The sequence below is a fragment of the Aspergillus chevalieri genome, chromosome 1 (genome assembly GCF_016861735.1).
Source record: "Aspergillus chevalieri M1 DNA, chromosome 1, nearly complete sequence".
NCBI classification, from domain to species: Eukaryota; Fungi; Ascomycota; class Eurotiomycetes; order Eurotiales; family Aspergillaceae; genus Aspergillus; species Aspergillus chevalieri.
In genome coordinates this window covers 5096675-5116642 of record NC_057362.1, presented here as the reverse complement: position 1 = coordinate 5116642, position 19968 = coordinate 5096675, and the positions used below count along the sequence as shown (strand labels likewise).

At 49.5% G+C, this 19968-nt stretch overlaps 7 protein-coding genes across 7 annotated transcripts; 4 read left to right on the top strand and 3 right to left on the bottom strand.

The window, feature by feature from the left end:
* Positions 1-3757: 3757 nt before the first annotated feature.
* ACHE_11762A (RNA-binding protein) lies at positions 3758-5182 on the top strand (the record flags this gene model as incomplete). The annotated part of the gene is made up of 4 exons (XM_043276367.1): positions 3758-3829; positions 3881-4037; positions 4105-4291; positions 4339-5182. The coding sequence occupies 4 exons, from the start codon at positions 3758-3760 to the stop codon at positions 5180-5182; spliced, it is 1260 nt and encodes a 419-aa protein (XP_043132882.1).
* A 393-nt stretch (positions 5183-5575) lies between these two features.
* ACHE_11761S (uncharacterized protein) lies at positions 5576-7121 on the bottom strand (the record flags this gene model as incomplete). The annotated part of the gene is made up of 3 exons (XM_043276366.1): positions 5576-5699; positions 5752-6584; positions 6648-7121. The coding sequence occupies 3 exons, from the start codon at positions 7119-7121 to the stop codon at positions 5576-5578; spliced, it is 1431 nt and encodes a 476-aa protein (XP_043132881.1).
* A 514-nt stretch (positions 7122-7635) lies between these two features.
* ACHE_11760S (putative calmodulin) lies at positions 7636-8576 on the bottom strand (the record flags this gene model as incomplete). Its single annotated transcript, XM_043276365.1, has 2 exons — positions 7636-8039; positions 8099-8576. 2 exons carry the CDS (start codon positions 8574-8576, stop codon positions 7636-7638), a joined length of 882 nt encoding a protein of 293 aa, XP_043132880.1.
* A 789-nt stretch (positions 8577-9365) lies between these two features.
* ACHE_11759A (AFI1/MesA family protein) lies at positions 9366-11820 on the top strand (the record flags this gene model as incomplete). Its single annotated transcript, XM_043276363.1, has 3 exons — positions 9366-9991; positions 10042-10102; positions 10156-11820. 3 exons carry the CDS (start codon positions 9366-9368, stop codon positions 11818-11820), a joined length of 2352 nt encoding a protein of 783 aa, XP_043132879.1.
* A 281-nt stretch (positions 11821-12101) lies between these two features.
* ACHE_11758S (uncharacterized protein) lies at positions 12102-13088 on the bottom strand (the record flags this gene model as incomplete). The annotated part of the gene is made up of 1 exon (XM_043276362.1): positions 12102-13088. The coding sequence occupies one exon, from the start codon at positions 13086-13088 to the stop codon at positions 12102-12104; it is 987 nt and encodes a 328-aa protein (XP_043132878.1).
* Positions 13089-13800: 712 nt separating this feature from the next.
* On the top strand, positions 13801-15193 carry BUD16 (pyridoxal kinase; the record flags this gene model as incomplete). The annotated part of the gene is made up of 6 exons (XM_043276361.1): positions 13801-13854; positions 13906-13916; positions 14005-14084; positions 14137-14349; positions 14399-14516; positions 14566-15193. 6 exons carry the CDS (start codon positions 13801-13803, stop codon positions 15191-15193), a joined length of 1104 nt encoding a protein of 367 aa, XP_043132877.1.
* Positions 15194-16406: 1213 nt separating this feature from the next.
* Positions 16407-17612, top strand: ACHE_11756A (phosphotransferase family protein; the record flags this gene model as incomplete). Its single annotated transcript, XM_043276360.1, has 3 exons — positions 16407-16505; positions 16564-16859; positions 16913-17612. 3 exons carry the CDS (start codon positions 16407-16409, stop codon positions 17610-17612), a joined length of 1095 nt encoding a protein of 364 aa, XP_043132876.1.
* Between the last annotated feature and the right edge of the window lie 2356 nt (positions 17613-19968).

Genomic DNA, 19968 nt, shown 5'->3' with positions numbered 1-19968 from the left:
TCTAGCCAAATGTTGAGCCAGCACATCTGACCGCTGGCATCCCATAGTTGCCTCGTTTTATGGATAAGATATATTCAGGGCCTTGCCAAGGCCAACGGACATCTCCAGGGCAGCGACGACAGTTCAGCTCAGCAGAACGGACATACCCCTGAGTTTTAGCGCGGAGGATCGACACTGCACGAAGCGAAGGAATATTGACAAGAGGCACAGACCGGGTTAATATCCCCTCATCTGAATTGTGATATTAACTTGAGTCGCGATGATAGTAGAGGAAGGATCAGTACAGTAGGCGGTATGAACGGGCAAATTCACATGGGCGGTATGCTCGACAGACTACTTCCTGTTCAGTAATGGATTCATTATGACACGAGCTTGGAATCACTTTAGTCTCCTGTATGATGTCAGTGAGGAACCCACAGCTCTGTCAGCCCATGCACGCTATATGGGAGCGATCGTGTCGGATTATCCACTCATGAATGATGATGAACGGTCCCGATGCATGCGCATTAACCATTTGGTCTGCTTGCATGCCGCCGGCCGCTAATTAGGCTGTTATGGATCAAGTATCCGGAGTCTTCCGCCGCCAACCTGGCAGGATTATTGCCAGGTGTCGGTCATCGTATGCACTTGTACTCTGTACGGAGTAGTAAATGGCATCCCGAGTTATACGGAGTACAGCAGTGCCTCTCGGGAACTCGGTGGTTGCAAATGCCTCATGCTGAGACGAATCTGGTATGCCTATCGGTTGCCCTTATGCATTCTTCTGTTCACTCGCTTTTCTCTCTCTACACTACTGTACTACTGTATCTCGAGTTGGCACGGAGTTGCGAGAATTCAGGGTCAAATAGGGGGTAGGCACCGAGTAACTAAACTAACACTCCACTACCTCGAGCACAGTGTCTTGTCCCCTACTCCATACTACTCCATTCAGTAGGCAGGCTATCTGCTAAATGTCAGATTCTGAAACGCCGGAGGTGGATCCCCAAAGCCTCGCAACAGGAATGCACAGCCGCAGATTGTCACTGTCAGCGAGCATGCCTTTTTATGAATTGTTACAATTACAAAGTCTCGTTCTCGTTCTTTCCTGTCATGTCCATGAAAACAGGATAAACAGGATGATCCGTCAATGAGTTTCCATGACGCCATGACCCCGGGGCAAAGAAGAGGAGTAGAAGGATTCACCAGCCAGAATTCCCGGATCTGATCTCCAGAATGGGGGGAGAGGAGTTCTGAAAGGAATGAGGGGAGAACAGGACTCCGTACTCCGAAGTTCGCCAGAGAGTGAAACGGCATGGAAACGTTTATTATGTGCTGAAGATCGGGATGGTGAAATTGATTCAGAAACCCATAGTTCCAAAGTTTACTGTCTTGTTTATTGCATGGGCTAAACCTGTAGTGAATTTTTTTTTCAAGACCCAAAGTGGACCTCCGGATCTGGAGATTTGAAGAAATCAAACCCTTTTTTTTTTTCTGCCTTCTCCTTGGCACTTGTGATGGTTGTCGATATTATTTATTAAATCTGTCGCCTCTCGTGTTTATCCCATTCATTCCTTCAAGTTCAAGTCCTTCATCCTGACTACATACACTCACGCACTTGGCTATTCCACAACCAACTCGATCAATCCTTTACTGCCAACACATTCAAAGCCTCAACCTCCGCCACAGCCACATTTCCTTCCTTAGCCAGAACGAAATACTCTACACTCCGATACAAAAAACACCACATAACACCACATACAAAAACAAAGCAATATGAGTTCGCCATCAGTCCAAGTCCAACCCTCCGGCGCCACAGGCAACTCCGCCCCAGGCACAGCATCGAATTTTGACATTGTGCGCTGCTCGCGTTGCCAGCGATCGATGAGCCTGGAGAAAGACGAGAAGACACCGGGTGTGGTCCGATTCGGCATGAATTCCTATTACTGCAGTCGATGCGCCTCTATGGTCGGCTATCCCCGTTAAACAATGGAATTCGGCAATAGAGAATTGAGTGAAGGGAGGATGGTTATGAACAAAAATCCGACTGGCACACACTGATTTTTGCTGGTTATTACATTCATCTGTCTCGAGTCTCGACCACTTGTTTGGGTACATCTGTGCGGGCACAGATTTTTCACGTTTCTTTTTCGTTCGGGCATCGATCTCAGCGCGTTCCACGTTCCACACTACAACTACGATTGCGGGAGGGTACATATGAAAACTGACGATACGGTCGGTGTCTGAAAGAACTCGACAAGACACGGTCAATTTGGACATGATATGAAATTTGTGGTGGATGGAATCGAGGACTCGATGGGAATTTTTTTTTGGCATCTTTTTCCTTTTTTTTTTTTTAACAGCATATACCCATTTGTTCAATCGTTGTCATTGCATACTGGACATGTACCGAGTACGGGTCAGTGTTTGATTATTAGCGATCATTTCTAGCGGAATACCCAGTGAGCGTTGTTTCTCTACTCAAGAGTACTCTATTCTCAAGCTATGATAATACTATTGTTCCGTAACCGTGGATAAGGATGAACCATCGTCACTGCCGGACGGACGGACATGTCGATCATGATGTCTGTCTATCAGTCGGAGCCATTGAATAGGAGTCGAGGGTGAACCGTGTGGTTTCTGACTGACAGATGGGTCAAGATGAAACACTAGTTTAAGTCCACTAGTGGTTCTTGTACGGAGTAGTCAACAAAGTAAAGTAGCGAACTCCTTTCGACTACTCCGTACAAACCTTTGCTTGTATACAAATACCCCTCTATGCCCCTCCCCCTTTTACTAGTGATACTTGTGGTACAGACTATCCCCAGTATTTGATTAACAGAGATCACTGACCCCTTGGAGATCAGTGGAGATAGATTGTTCCTTCGCATCACTGACATAATGGAGCCGAGTGAACTTACGGGTACTCTATTGTACTTTGTACGGAGACTATCAACTGACTTCAGCTGAGTATAAATGCTTATATATACAAATGCAGAGGCAGTTACTAGTACTGGGATCGGACAGGGGTATGCATCTGACTGATCGTGTTGGTACAGATCCAATTCACATTGTTCAGAACAATATGATTCATACCCGATAATCAATAATATGATTATCCATGCCTGCACGACGGGGTTCATTTGGATTGTCCCTCGATTATTTCCCTCTGTACGAGGAGATCTGGCGGTGTGAGAGATCACGGCCACCATGCATCCCAACATCCCAGTCATTCCTTTTTGTAGTACTACAGATACTCCGTACAGCAAGCAGCAATGGCACGGAACACTAGGATTGAACCACACAGGCCTTCAAATTTCAATTCTTGGGACAGATCCGATCGATCCCTAATCAGGAACCATTCGTTGCTTTTGTATGATTTGTTATCTCCCGCAGGATCGCTGTATGATATATCCTAGGAGTGTCACCTACTTCCCATAACAATGCTACAGGACACAATAATATATTCAGCTCAGCAAGCCCATTTTTCCAGCCGCAGCGCAGACTGATATCAAATCGCAATGCAATTGCACCTGACACTGCCTCTTTATTCGTCAGCTGTTGTTGTTGAGCCGGGTTTTGCAACTGGGTTATTTCTTTTTCTTTCACTGCTCCGTTCCTTTTTAACCGCTGACAGCGGTTGCAACTGGGTCAATTGCTGATATTTGCTGTTATAAGTCTACGGTGTATTCTTGCATTACTGGGTCATATAACTCCGCTTTAGCTCATAATCTGTTCTTGTTCTTCATTATCCTTCTTGCATACCCTACGCTACAGCACTATGCCTACCCGCGAGAAATCACGCCCGAAACCTCGAGGATCCGACGAGGAATTTGTCCTCTTTCTTCAAGGGGTGAGCTAGCCTTGTGTTATCCTTCTCCGGAAGCCTTGCTGATGGAAGAAGATCCCAGCCCATTGCCGCTGGCAAGAACTCAAAGACCTCATCCGCCAGACAGCCGTTCATATCCGCCAGGCTGTGGTCTACGACGACAGTCATGGCTTTCCTACTGGGTTGGGACAGATAATCGTCAAGAATGAAGAGGAAGCGTGGAGGACTTATCGTGCGTTACCTCGTCTGTATACTGGTATACAGATTGACCGACGCTAACGCTGGTGTTTTCCGTATAGATCGACTGTCCGCCAACGGCTGGGAAGGACAGAGCATAGTCGTCACGCTCTCGAAAACCTGTGCCCCGACTCGTCCTATCGCAGGCCCTACCAGAGGTCCAGCGTGCGTGTTTCCTTCTGGTTATATGTCTGGCTACTCGACGCCGCCTCGTGTGACCCAGAATTTGGCCGCCCCCGGTTCTCCAGAGTAAGATGACAGGCTTCTTGATGCCTAAAGCAATTCTAATGAGATAGATCCCTATACCAGAGCCCAGAATACGCACCGATAATAGGCCTCCCTCAGCCACCGCCGTCATTCGTCCCCATGTTCCAAGACCCTCTATCTCCACCGACGGCTCCAGCTCCAGGTCCAGGTCCAGCCGTCGCCTGCGATTCTTCATTATACACCTTCATCCCTCCACCGACATACCAATTCCAACAAGTCCCTGAACCACTCGCACACGTCCCAGCGAAGCCTCTGTTCAACATCCCAAGCTACACCACCAACAACTTCTACACGAAATCCACCCGCCGCACAATTCTCGTCCAAAACCTCAGCGCAAACACAACACAAGCGAACCTGGCCTCTCTCTTCCAAGAAGCTGGTCCTATCGAGCGATGCCACTTCGACAGCACCACAACAACTTCCGCTTACACCCACCAGAAACAATCAGCCAGAATCACATTCACAACACCGGACTCCGCCAAACGCGCTGCCACACTATTCAACAACACCGCATTCATGGGGTCAAAGCGAATCCGCGTACGCATCGATCGAAACCCCAACCCCAACCCCAGCCTAGCACCGACCCCAGACTACAACCAGACCCCGACTGTGAATAATACAAGGACAACCAGCGCAGCAAGCACAAACTCAACAACACCCGCTTCAAGCCCTAGCCCTAGTCCTGGTCCTTACTCTTATTCATACGCTGGCCATAGCAGCGCTGGGACTAGTCCTGCGCATAGTGTTGCTGGCGGTTCTAGGCCTGCGTCGAAGGATGGACCTGCTCCGAGACAGTCGGTGGATAGGTGTCAGCCGTTGGTGGTGAATGGGTCTGGGGTTGGGAGGAATGCGGTTGCTGTTGTTGTTGGTTGATCCTTTCATATCGTGAAATTGAGAAGAAAACTTGAAAAGAAATTTACTTGTTTTTGTTGCATTTGTTAGACCATGGTTGGATGGACTGGGACTGGGACCGGGATGGTTTGGTTAGGTTAGGATATAGGTTAAGTTAATAGAACGCGTTGCTATTCGTCCTCTTAACACTCAGTAGCCATGCAATTGTCTAAATACATAAACCTCATCATATCATCTAGTCCCAAATCAGTCAGTCAAGTAATCATTCCTCATCAATCAATCAATCAAATCAGTAAACAGCGTCGCACATGCCATGTATGATAATAAAACAACGCCTCCAATGTAAATGTGTCAAAATAAATGCAATGTCAAGAAATCACAAACATAAATCATAATCATAACCCTGCAAAGCGGCTACTTAGCATGGTTCACCAACTCCGTATAAAGAGGACTGGGTATCTTGCGGACGATCAGGACGGTCAAGGCGATGATTTCCTTGGCGTCAAGGGGTGGGAATGAGCGTAGGATTTTGTTTGGACTATTCAGTATGTTGGTACCTGTTTTTTGGATCAAGGGGGAAAGAGACATACCTAGCGCTCTCGAGAATCGTATCCCTCATCCTAATCAACTGCGCAACAATACATAAAATATTCAAATGCGATCCGTACGCAAACAGAAAATCCCACAGATGAAGCACTTCAGGTAACGGAGGTGTGCACGCGCACAGCGTCAAAACAGACGGGAACGCGTACAGCTCTGCTTGCATCCCCTTGGAGAAGAGGTAGGCGGCTAATTTTGGCTCAACGACTTCCAGACACCGGTCGACAAGACGTAAGCCCCGATGGACGCCGTCCATTGCGCTGCGGATATATCCGGGACATTCGTGGGTGACAAAATGGTGAAAAAGCGCAAAGGCCTCAACTTCGCTGCGGGCGGCATAGAGGAACGGAGCACAGAGGACATTCATGCCCTGGACGTAGATGGCGGATTCGCTTACGTTTCCGCGAGCGTTGATATTATTGTTATTATCATTAGGAGTAGTAGCAGTAGAGGTAAAAGGAGTGGTGAGGGTGGTATTATTATCGACAAGGACAAATTCATCTTCGTCTTCTTCGGCGATGCGCGGCGGCGTTTTGATCAATGATTCCATTTCCCGTCTGCGAGACGAGGAAGGTCGTGACTTGCGACGGCGGTTGCCCTTCGCATCTTGGAGTTTCCACGCTACTGCGTTCAACAGTCGTATCAGACTCGCTTCCGTCACGCGCCGCTTGAACAGGGGATCCGTCGCCAGAGTGCGGAAGGTATCGTTGCGGATCTTGGTGTATGCCGGTGAACGGCCACGATGGATCAGAGAAAGATATTCATCTGTTGGAACGGGAGGGATATCGAGGAGGATGAGCCACAGGTATACCCGGTACGTTGACTATACGTCAGTCAGTCTTAGCCCGCATTTCATTTCATCGCCCAATCAATGTAGGGAACATACCATGCCATCAGCATCAGCTTCCACTCTCGTAGACAAAACCAAATACCTCAACTCCTGTAGCCCCTCTGCAAGATTCCCATCCTGTGGCCCATCTCTAAGATAGCTCTCCAAGAGTGACCTCTTCACCCCAATCCCCGACCCCGTCTTCCTAGCTGGTCGCCTCTTTCTCGGGACAGTAAGCGTTGCCTCCCGAGAGCCCGAATCACTATTCGACCGTCCCCGACCATGCGTCCGGATTCGAGCGGGTGATGCTAATTGCCGTTGCTGTTGTTGCTGGTGGTGTTGTTGCGTTGCTAGGGAGGATTCGTCGGTACCCGCGGCGGAAGTGATGGTTTGAAGGTCGGAAGACGTATTCGAAGAAAGTGTATGATGTGATTGTATCTTGCGCAGAGATCGCATCGTTCGCGGAGAGGGTGAGGGGGATGCGAGGGCAGCGAGGTTGAGCTGCGCTTGTGTTGTTGGGCGGGAGGTCATGTCGGTCGTTTTCGTTTAGTGCTTGTTTACCTCCTGTTACCTTTCAGATGTGTCGTTTCTTTAACGCAGATATAATCTTCTGGTGCTGCACCAGATGTAAAACATTTTCCTTGCAGTGCGTCGAGTATCAAAAAGTGCTGCAGGTTGGGTTCATAAGGCTGGTTAGGTGATGCAGAAGGAATGGAGAATTAATGGGATGGTGGGTATGCGGGACACGCGACGGACTATCGATAATAGAATGGTTTGGACATAGACATTTCATTTTGTTGATTATACTAGTAATTCATGGTATTCAGTTGAACCAACGTATAGAGGCGATCCCGAGACAGTTTGTCGCAGTTTCTGAGTTCACCAGCCTCCATCATTCAATCGTGCATCTATATATTCCCTACAATAGGCGCCCCAAGTATTGTATTGCAACATGAAATAAGTTAACCGCCAGTAATGTTCAATACCGCCCAACGCCATTATTCCAAGAAATAATAATAATAATAGAATATCCGTCCTATGCAATTCACGCAGTTTCAGCTTGCCGCCCATTCTCCGTCCCTCCCATGATCGAATCGACAAACTCCTGGTATTGAAACACTTCTCCTCGCTTCCCACCCCCTGCAGCCTTGGAGCTTTTCCCTCCAAAGACTCTGCGCCCGGTGTATCCACTCAACACCTCGTCTATTTCCCGTTCCGTAAGTGGGTGCTCCCCTTCTTCCGGCGAAGTGTGTAGCAGCGCATCCCGTAGTTCGTTCACGTCAACTTGACCGCTGTCGTCATCGTCAAAGGCGGCCAGGGCGTTAATGAGCTCCTGGCGTGATGACAGGGGGCTGACTAGGTCGGATAGTGTGTTTAAGAAGGTGGGAAAGTTGATCGTTTGAGGGCCGCCGGGTGGGAAGAATTGGGAGATCGCAGATGAATTCAAACCTAGATTGAAAGTAAGCCAGACAATTCTCGTATCTCGGATGTACTCCCAGTAGACATACCAATATTGACCAGCACATCAGCCACGTCTTCCCGGTTCACGGAACCATCATTATCCCGATCCAGTACCTGGAACGCCTCCCGTATCTCCCTTAATTGCGCCGGCGACAGGTTGGCTGCTGCGTCACTAGCTGCGTTCATCATGCTGTTGGACTTCCTGGTACTCAAGATCGGAGATGAACTGCCCAAATTGGCTCCCTTGGTTGGCGATGGAGGCAGTTCTCTGCTGAACTTGGGCGGAGGAATCGGCGCATCGTTAAGGTGATACCCTGGGGAATCTTCAGGGTCATCATCAATTGTGTATGACTGATTCAGTTTGCTGGGCGATGGGACCGGCGGGAGTCCTCGACCTGGGGAACTCCCGGGTGTGCTCGAACGACCCTGCGGCGGGGAATTTGGCGTTGAAGGTCGACGGAACGGCGAAGCTCGTGGGGAGCCAAACGACAGAGGAGAGGGCTTGAATGGTGTATTCGTAGGCATCTTGTGAAGTTCCCTTTAGCCAAACCGATGCTAGTATTGAAAGTCGGAACAACGTACTATGACATTAGATCTGGAGGTTCAGGTTCAAACAAATTGGAAACAGATCATATGCAGGTATATTCGAATGGCGCAGGATTAGTCTCGACTGTTCTTTTCTCCTAGCATCAAGCACATGCAGCAGTGTGATAGACAAGTTCACTCATAAGGCATGTATCCAAGTAAACAAACTCGGGATCCAGTCGGCCCGGCACCGGAGGCACGTGCGGGGAGCGGCTCTGCGATTCTCCTCGAGCTGCTTTCACGGATCCGATTTCTCCACGAGGAACAGCACAAACGGGGAACGGGATATTCCTATCATGAAAAGACCGGCATGATGTTTATTATCCGGGGATACTCGTCTGTCTCTGTACGCCCGCAGACGGCGCTTCCTGAGCAGACAGTCTTTGGCTGCACTGTCTGAGTCTGAGTCTCCCCCCGCTGTGGAGATTTGATGGTTGGTTGTGGCTTTTCTGGAAACCCCCTGAATTTCCCCCGTCGATCACCACCACCGAAACTTTGTGACCTTGGGCGAGTCGACATATAATTTCTGATTCATATCCTGGACTGGGAATGCATCAAACTGACCGACCTGTCTTCCTCTACTGTCACCAGCTCTGATTCAGGGTCTCCCGAAACCCTTGACCTGACTATGCGGTTGTTCCTGTGCTAGATCTACTACTGCCACGACGGAGTCCGATACCAGCATTCCTCTCTAACCCTCTTTTTGCTTTTCGAACAACTTCCTCAAATATGACGAGCACGCTGCCGTATCGACCATCCGATGATACACTCTCCGGATCCGGTGCGACGTCCAACCGGGCCAAACCAAGCGGGCTACCTCGACTGACTCCGTCCCCGTCCGTTCTCAAACGTTCCCCAAGCTCCCAAACGTTGTTGCGTCGTCCGTCCGAGAATGTATATGCGAATACCGTCGCAATCCCACAGAGCTCGAGGCCACGACGATGCAAATCACAATATCCGTTACACTCTCCCGAACGCCATGTAGAGTTCATTCTCGTGGCCTCCTTCCACATTGACCGCGGTCCGATCATGGAGCATCAGTATCCGGCTGCAATCAGTGGCGATGAGAGTATGTTGGCGGAACTTATGTTACCAGATCAGACCCACGTCAGAAGTCAGGATTGGACGATATTCTTCTTGCACAAGGATACAAGTGCAGACGACGATGATGAATCTCTGCACGAAAAGAAAAGGAGAAGGAATAAAGCAAACAAGTCAGATAATGGAGAGGATGACGGTTCAGATAATGGTTCGGCCGACGAGAGCAGTGATGATGAAGATGAAGGTGGTGAAGGGCCACCGCTGATGTATGTCCTGAATCTTGTGAATACAAAACAGGACAACACAGTCAAGCGGTATGCCCTTCCCGGTTACTGTTCTTAGTGGTAGAGCTAATGCGTTGCAGAGGTGCTGTTGTCAAAGCTATGGCGATCTGTACGCGACATTCATTCCTTCATATCTACAAGGTAAGCCTGCCATATCTCAGAAGCACGGGAAACGGTTCCAATTGACGAGTTAGCCTCTGCTCCTTTTGGCGCTGGATGATTATTTCAAGAACCCATACCCGGAAACACTGGCACGACTTTACGATGCTGTCAACTCCATGGACCTTTCATTGCTCCCGAAACTCTCCCTCCTCGAACGGCAAATATTACAAGCCACAAACACGAAGGATATGTTTATTGAGAAGTTTGAACAAATGGCACACCAACGTCTGGAGGAGGAGGGCGAAGCAGTTCCAGATGATGCCTCTCCGCCGTCGCCCAAGAAACTTGGACCTCGGTTCGCGCTTCCTCGAGATACCCACGAGTTCGAGTCCAAGGTGGTATACAATGACATTCCCATCCCCGTCAAAGTGCCTACGGTCATCTGGCCGGAGACGGTGGGCGATTTCTCTTTCATCAAGCTTATTCAGACTTTCGCCGCCCCTCATGCTACCTCGCCGCAACCATTTCCTCTTCATTCCCACTTGACGACGAGCGGCCCATTTACCCATCCGATTATTGTTCTGGTCAATGCAATGCTCACCCAGAAACGGGTCGTTTTCCTGGGCCATAACCGACCTTCAGGGGAGGTAGCTGAGGCAGTTCTTGCTGCTTGCGCTCTGGCATCAGGTGGAATTTTGCGAGGGTTCACGCGTCATGCATTCCCGTACACTGATCTGACAAAAATCGATGACCTTCTCAAGGTGCCTGGTTTTATTGCAGGTGTAACTAACCCTACTTTTGCCAACCATCCCGAATGGTGGGATCTTCTCTGTGACCTGCCCACAGGTCGAATGAAGATCAGTAGCCACATCGAGCCGGCACCGGTTACAGAAGGACTTTTGTTCTTCCAGCAACAGAGCCATTTTGTGAACAGCAGTTCAAGCTCACACTCAGACAGTGGTGATAACTTGTTTATGGAGGACATCCATCGCAGCATCACTAACCGCTATGGAGAAAATTCCATCCGAGCCAAGTGGCGTGCCTATATCATCAAGTTCACGCGCATGGCTGCAGCTTTCGAGGAAATGGTTTATGGAGCGTCGAATCTTTTCATAATCGGCCCGAACGAAGAATTGTCCCCAGACAGTCCGAGTAGCCAACAGGCGGATCCATTGGATCCGACGACGCTGCGGGGCCATGGTTATGTTTGGCCGAATGAAGCAATGAAGCAACGAGAACTGGCAGCATCCGTGTCGAGAATTGAAGGCTGGCGGACCACACGGTCCTATTATTCGTTTATCCAAGATATCGCAGCCTTGTACTATCCGGCGCGACCCATCCAAAAGCCAGATCTACACCACCATCACGATCGACTACGGTCCTTAAAGCTGTCGCACGCAGACGCAGGAGCCATCTACATCGCCTTTTCCCACGCCGTCAGGGATTACGCAGGGATCTGCCAACTCCTCACAGTGACGCCGGAAAGCCGGGCAGGCTTGTTCTACCTTAGCATGGGACTGTTCCATCCAGACCAGAACGTGCGTGAAGCCACGGTGGACCTATTGGAAAGAATCTCAGTTCACATGGCCGGACGGCATTTCTGGAACCAGCTTGGGCGGTTTGCGAAGCTGGCGTTTTTCCGTGTTAAACGCGAAAGGGATGCGTCGAGTCCTGTGTCAGCTGGATCTGGTTTCTCCTCTAAGGAACCCCAGAGTTTGATGGGGGTTGCCATGGGAGATGGACTTCGACGCAGCTAGTTGCGTGGCTTGTTTTGTCTTTTTTGAGCGTCTTTTACATACCCCTTGACGATATCGTAAACATCGAGCCATTTTGTGTGTTATACAGTTGGCATCTGCATTGCTTCTTACGTACTTTGGATATAGAGACCTTTGATTTAATGCGGTACGAATAATGGATGAAACTTGATTGAAAGGTTTGCATATTTTAAACATGCGCAAACTTTACAATTAGTATAATTGAGAAGAAGATAAATCGCTATCATAACCCATAACCATATCCATCACTCTTTTTCGAAGCGTCAAAGTACCAAAGCAAGCATGGCTCCCATCAACCAGGCCAAACCCGTACCACCCTCCAACGCCAACGCAGCACCCGACGTCTCAACCTTCTTCGCGGCCCCAACCGTAACATTCAAATCCGCAAAACCACTCCAACAATGCCTATCCACGACCCTCGCCGAAGGCAAATACGACTGCACAAGCGGCTGCCCATCAACCCTTGCAAACCCCTTGTACACACGCATAGTCTCCCACAGACACTTATTACACGTGGGGGTGTTATTATCCCAGCTCGCCTCATCATGTCCGTCGAGGGCATTTCCGAACGGGACAAAATACACGTCGTAGTCTGCAGAATTTGTCGAGTTTGTCGCAGCGTCGACGAAGCAGTAGTTATCCGTGGCGGGATTCTTGAGACACGAGGCGTGGTAGAGCGGTTCGTAGGATATCAGGTCGACATAAGCGTCTACGACATTCGGGTTGCCAAGTTTGTATTCCTGACCGCAGTTATCATCCTTGATCAGCTCCTTTGCCAAGGAGGAGAGTGTGCTGGTGCATTGCGAGACAGAGGCCGAGCAGGCAATGTCGAGGAGGTGCGATGTTGCTGTCGCAGAGTGCAGGGTGTAGAAGAAGGAGTTTGAGTTGCGGAGGAGGAGGGAGAGGGCGTGGCAGGATTGGAAGGAGGAGTCGGAGAGGAACTTGGTGAAGAACTTGGGGCAGGATTTCTTGGTGTAGTTTGTGCCCAGGCTTGTGTCGAAGGGGGTTGGGAGGTCTGTATCTGCTGTTGCTCGGGGGGTTATTGTGTTCTTCGTGTTGTCGTTGTCGTCGGCTGTGATGATTCCGTGGTGATGTTCAAAAGCACGTTCCAGCGATGTTGCAATCTCGGGATGATCGGTGATCTGCTGCTCTCCACTGAAGTCGCTACCATTGTGGACAACCGGGATGGCTGAAGAGATTGTCGCGATGATTAGGAGGAAGAAGTAGAGATAGGAGTAGGGCTGAGACATTGCGGAGTACTGGCAACCTGCCAAGATGTACAGGAGATTTTACAGAAAATAAAGAGCGAATAAACGAGTGACAAAGATAAACGAGTGACCGCCCAAAGGCTGGTGGTATTTCAAAGCGAGCGAACGACTGCAGGCATGGCAATCAATGAGTGGACTGGCTGGGGAGAGGACACAAGAAGAGCAGCACCCTTCCCACTTATTAGTAGAATTATATTCTTTCTTTGATGAAAGAGAGAGACGCGATTCAGGAGACACGAAGCAAAAGACAAAAAAAACGAACAAAAGCGACTATTTCTATTAATATCCGGCCGGAGATTAACAACAGCCCAAAAGAGCAAACGCAGCCAAAAGAAACTCTGACCATCCGTGGAATCAGTGCTCAGAGTCTGCTCTAGAGCCTATAATTACAGTGTTACCCGTGCATAGTACCAGGTGCTATGTCCATGAACGCCTGTTATTTCCGAAATGCAATAATTGCCTATAAACTGGCCTCTACTAGTTATACTCCTCCGTACTCCATACATACTAGTAATTCGGTAAATGCGCCGATTCATTGACAGGTCGCATAGTCTAGACCCGGCCAATCATCTTGCGGGGAATTTCTTTTCTGTCTATCAGCTTATGTAATGCCCCTCCATCCCGCAAGTTCAAATCCCACCGGTTCCATTACCGTTTACCATTATTTGTTCAAGTATCATTACTGCAAATCATTATGGCGTCGGATGCACTGGTCCCTGAGACGTCGGTGCTTGCGGTCGCGAGCCATGTAGGTCCATTCCTGTTTCTTGGCAAGGTGGTGCATACTGACAATCAATAGGTCGTGTATGGGTATGTCATATGCATGTGTTCTTTTTCAGCTTCCTATACTTGCTACTCCACCCTGCTGCTATTATGGACAGTCCTGATAGAGCTGTAGGTATGTTGGGAACAAAATCGCAACGATAGTCATGCAGTCTCTGGGTTGCGATGTCGCTGCTCTGAACACAGTCCATTTCAGTGAGTCTGATCTCCTTCGTATCTCAAATAATCCGGCTTACTGATAAACTAGGTAATCACACCGGCTATAGACAATTCAAAGGCACCCGGGCAACAGCCCAGGAGATCAGCGACCTCTACCAAGGCCTGTGCCAGAGCAATCTCACCGACTTTGACGTCATGTTGTCCGGGTATGCGCCCAGTGCTGCGGCCGTCGAGGCCGTGGGTGCTATCGGATTGGATCTGCAGCAGAAGGCCCAGAAGGCTCCAGGGTCGTTCTTTTGGGGTGAGTCTGACCATTCCCTTTGGGATATTTGGCTGAGCTGATGGGGCAGTGTTGGATCCCGTCATGGGTGACCAGGGCCGACTGTATGTCAATGATGATGTAGTGCCGGCTTATAAGAACATTATTCGTTATGCGGATTTGATTCTACCGAATCAATTCGAAGCAGAGTAAGCCTTGGCCCCCTTTGGATACATGGTAAAGTCTGACAATGAAAAGAGTCCTCTCCGGAATCAAGATCACCTCCCTCAAAACCCTCGCAGAAGCAATCACCGCAATTCACAAAACCTACTCCATTCCGCACATCATCATCACTTCCGTCCAGCTCTCCAAATTTACATCAGAAATCTCCTCATCACCAAACAGTCTCACCGTCATCGGCTCCACCACCCGTTCAGATGGTTCTCCCCGTCTCTTCCGCATTGATGTTCCCGCGCTTGACTGTTACTTTAGCGGCACGGGCGATATGTTCGCCGCTTTGACTGTTGCCCGTCTACGCGAGGCTGTTTTCGCAACTGGGCCTGACCTTCGGAATGTCAAGTCTTGGGTGTCGCCGGATGAGGTGGCTCCTACGGATCTCCCACTGGCCAGGTCTACTGTTAAGGTGTTGGAGAGCATGCACAGTGTGCTCGAGAAGACTCTTGAAGCTAGAGATGCAGAGTTGTACACTACTTCCTCGGACAGTGCAAGTGTCAGCGAAGAGGAGAAGCGGAAACAAGAGAATCTGCGACAGAGTAAGGCAGCTGAAGTGCGATTAGTAAGAAACGCACGGTTCCTCCGTGAACCAACAGCTAGTTTCCAAGCGCAGGAATGGAGGAAAGAGGATTTGCCGGAGTCACTTCAATAGAATCATGCATAAATAAAGCATAAGCATAATGCATATAGGAGGAAGGCATTGATACCCATTATTATCATTCACAAAGTCGTAAATCATCGACCATTTCTATACCCGTACCCATTTCAAACAATTAAGCACCAGTGCTTCCGAAACCACCCGCACCACGAACGCTCTCCTCCAATTCCTCAACGACCGTAACCTCAGGAGTATAAATCTGTCCCCGTTAGTATCGCCGCCTCATCATACATCATCCGAGAAAGAAAGAAAAAGAAACTCACCCTCTCCAAAACAAGCTGCGCAATCCTCTCCCCCTGCTTAACCGCAAAATCCACCTCGGAGAAGTTGAACAGCAACACCTTCACCTCACCCCGGTAATCAGCATCAATAACACCAGCCCCGGTATCAATAAAGTGCTTCGAAGCAAGTCCACTCCGCGGTGCCACGCGGCCGTCTACAGACATTAGCATTCCCTCTCAACTTTATCTCCTCTTTTTAACACGGGGAGGACATACAGCATCCCTCCGGCACAGCAATTGCAAGCCCCGTATCAACCAGCGCTTTCCCCTTGGCCGGAATCACAGTCTCCTTTGCACTGTAGATGTCGTATCCAGCCGCGAAAGCAGATCCGCGGGTCGGTGCTTGGGCGGTTTCGGTGAGTTTCTTGACAAAGAGGGGTGGGAGGGGTGTGGAGACAGAGGTGACGGCGGGAGCAGACATGTTCCCGTTGATGTTAGGTTTTGTTCGTTTGGCGAGAGGCGAGGCGGGTTGCGAGGGTGGTTCGTGGGTTGGTGCGCTTGTGTTGGTTGTGTTGGTTTCGGTGGTGGGAGGGGGAGTAGCCTCCTTGGTCATTGTCAATTCGAATTGTTCTATCAAAAGAGATCTGAGAAGGACTGACTGGTTATAGTGCAATTGCGGTGTGTTTTTCAATTGAACCTGCAGACGCGATCTGTATCAAGCACTTCGATAGACGCGTTGGCGGTGAGACGCGTAACCGCGTTAATAGGCTTGGCGTGTTTGAACCATTTGCCGTGAATGACTCAGCAGTATCTTCCCCAGCCGATCTCCGAGGTCTCCGCACTGGCTGTTCAGCCTCGGTTCGGTTGCTGCGTTGCCAGTTATCAGCTGGAATACCAGAGGCGTTGCCTCTTGCTTTTTCTATCGTTCATCATCAAGAGAAATACATTTATCCCAAATATAATTTAAGACTATCAAGAGGCACACAATGGCTGGAGAAGTGCGCCAACCAATCGATATCCCGTCTTTAGAGCGGTATCTGAACCAGAATGTTCCCGAAATTAAGACCCCATTAGATGTGAAGCAGGCAAGTCTAGCGCCAACCACCTAATGAATCACTCGACTAACAAGAACCCGTGCTATAGTTCAGCTTCGGCCAGTCGAACCCGACGTACCAAATTACCGGCGCCGACAAGCAACGATACGTCCTGCGGAAGAAGCCCCCAGGCAAGCTCCTCTCCAAGACAGCGCACAAGGTCGAGCGTGAATACAAGATCATCCATGCTTTGGGGCAGACAGATGTGCCGGTGCCAAAGGCGTATTGCCTATGTGAGGATGCGGATGTCATTGGGACACCGTTCTATATCATGGAGTTTCTGGACGGGCGCATGTTTACCGACCCTGCGATGCCGGGGGTAGGTGCAGAGGAACGGAATGCACTGTATGTTCGCATGCCATTGAAAAGGAGTGAAAATGGTTGCTAATTCGTTGCAGATGGCAAGATGCAGTCCGGACATTGGCCAAATTCCATCGAGTCGATCCCAAATCGGTCGGGTTGGAACGATTCGGAAAGCCATCTGGGTTCTATGACCGTCAGATTGCTACCTTCTCCGCCGTTTCCCGCGCGCAATCTCAAGCAGTGGATGTGGACACTAAGGAGCCTGTTGGAGAGCTACCGCACTTCACAGACATTGTGAGCTTCTTCTCCAACAAGTCCACTCAGCCGCGCGATCGAGGAACCTTGGTCCACGGCGACTACAAAATCGATAACTTGATCTTCCACAAGACTGAACCCAGAGTCATTGGTATCCTCGATTGGGAAATGGCGACAGTGGGACACCCCTTGTCAGACTTTTGCAACCTGACAAGCCCCTATTATATGGATGGCACGGATCATACGACTGAGACGTTCAAACCCGGGGTGATCCCTGGTCTGCCCATCCGCGAAGAGTGTGTGCGGTGGTATAGCGAATTGGCAGGCTGGGATCCGACACATGACATTCTCTGGGGCGACTCCTTCTTTAACTGGAGAAGCTCCGTGATCATGCAGGGGATCGCCGCGCGGTATGCCTTGAGACAGGCCAGTAGCGCCCGGGCTCAAGAGTATGCCAAAAAGACCAAGCCTTTTGCCCTGAATGCGTGGGAGCGAGTGAAACGGGCGCAAGAAGAGTCGCAGCAGAAGGGGAAGCTGTAGTTGACTGCAACCAATCGATGCTTTGTACATAGTCAGTTTCCAATCAATGATGCAAGCCCACTGTGTGTTATGCGCCATGATAATCTCGGACTCTTTCTCCGCGAGGTAGGTATGCGGAGAACCATCTGACCTGACTACTACTCTGTATATCCCTCATTGACGCAAGTGCAGAAACGAGAGGACACGAGTCAGTAATGCTTACCATGTCAATCATCCGTCTTATTTGATCATCTTGGCGTACTTGTACCATGTACTCCGTACTCCAACATGTAAGTACGGAGTACTCTCTAACCACCGGTTCTAATGACGATATCGTATGCGACAGTGCACAGATTACGGATATCCCGAACCAACCCTGCAGGACTTTGTCTGATTGAGTGCGGCTACCAAGACTCATCTCCATGTCGAGCGCATTCTGCAGACTTGGATACGGAGTACGGAGCAATTGTTTCCGTCCCACTTTTGGGTCCACCGTCAGCACATCCGTCACAGTGCAGGATGAACGGACAGCGCAATCACTGGATGAGAATGTACTGTACAGAGTAGCAAGTGGAATAATATTGCTTTGATGCACACATAGTCGCTCTCTTGTCGGAGATGTCCTGCCAAGAGTGCTTCCGTAGAATGTACTTCCATACAAGATCACGGGAGTACGAAGTACCAGAGTGTTCGCACAGGTACAATCTTCTGCAACATCAGCCAGCTAAGAATATATCACCACTGCACACAAGGTTGTACAACGGAGGATCATTGTCCGCACCCGTGAGATTTGCTTATCTGGAACGGGCCGCATTGCTTCTTTCTTTTCGTTTGCATCTTCTCTTTTTTCTCCCAAAAACCAAGGGAGGCTGGCCAGCTGGCCATCGGGAAAGGAAGGAATGTGACGATGCGATTGGACCACATTCTTCTTAGTCGGGGAAGCGGAAAGAAGCGGCGCTAAGGTGGATAGATTGAATGAGAACCCTGTCTGCTTTATGCAGTGTGACAACAAGTCCCTATGATGCTGTGGACCAGATCATGCGGTTTCGACGTATGAAATATCGGCCTACCTGTTTGGGATAGATTGACATTCCGGATGGATATTACGAGCGACTGGAGCGGGGAAGTTTCTGTCCGCCGTCAAACGGCAGTTTTTTTTTTTTTTCTTTTCCTTGGTCGATTATGTCCAGGATACGATATATTAGAGTCCTTGAGCAAAAAGATTGTTCGATGGACTAGACAGGGACAGTCATGGTATGGCAGGATATCTGTATGGGTTAGCTTAGAAAGGTCATGGTCCGTAGAATCCGAATCCGTAGCACGGACCGTTGAGAACGGCCTGAAGATATAAGCAGCTGAGACGGTCACTAGTGATTGACCCTTGTCGCGATGCAGATCATCGTACGCACGATAATAGAGGTCGCAGACTCCGGAATTGTTACTCTGCCCGTACTCCGCGAGAAAAAATGAGCGCGATAGTACAGCATTATCCCCGCCTCTTCATCATGGAGTGGGGGTTAGAGAGTCAGAATCCCTAGCTGGATGAATCCGTGAGTAAGTGTCTGCAACTCTCTTTGGACAGATTCCCAGCATGCAAGTGCGTAGTCATGGATAGAGTAGTAGCAGTGGTTGTAGAAAGCGTGGCTGTACAGAGCAAGGTAGCGGACGAATTCGCAAGTATTGACAAGGATGATGATAATAAGACAAACAGATACCACGCTGCAAAAAGGACCACAGCCTTGTTCTTTAATCGACGCTGACTGCGCTTGCATGGACGAAGCACGGACGTACTTGTAGAAGGAATCCTTGTCGCCTTAGGCACTAAGCGAAGGCATCCCACAACAACAGATCACAGAAAGATGGGGTATAAAGAAATGAAACCGATATACAGAGTGATGCTAGACTGAATCGAAAAATATGCATCTACCTGGGTTCTGGGACACGGTCGCCCATACTCTGTGTTCTGTGCCCTCTCAGAAAGAAGGACGGTTCAGTGCAGATGAATACTTCAGCCTCCTTTTCATTAGTAGCCAATTAAATATCAGGACTGCCAGAGCCGCACCCAACGTGCCTTGGCCGGTAAGTTTCCGGAGTCATGTCCCAACTCTGTGGCAAAGTCACGGTTTTGTGTGGCATTTTGATGTTGCTATCAAGTCAACCTTTGCCCTGATACTTGGCGTTATTGAACTGTCTCAAGTGCAGCTACGGAGTACTCCGTAGCAAGTCCAGGTCTGTGATGAATATGAGCGACTTACTCTGTATACCAGATGACGATGACCTGGTCTTGGACATCATATCCCTGACTCCAAGAAGACATGGCTAATACAACTCTTGCTGTACTTGTAGACCATATTTCTCAGGCCTCTCAGAATACTAG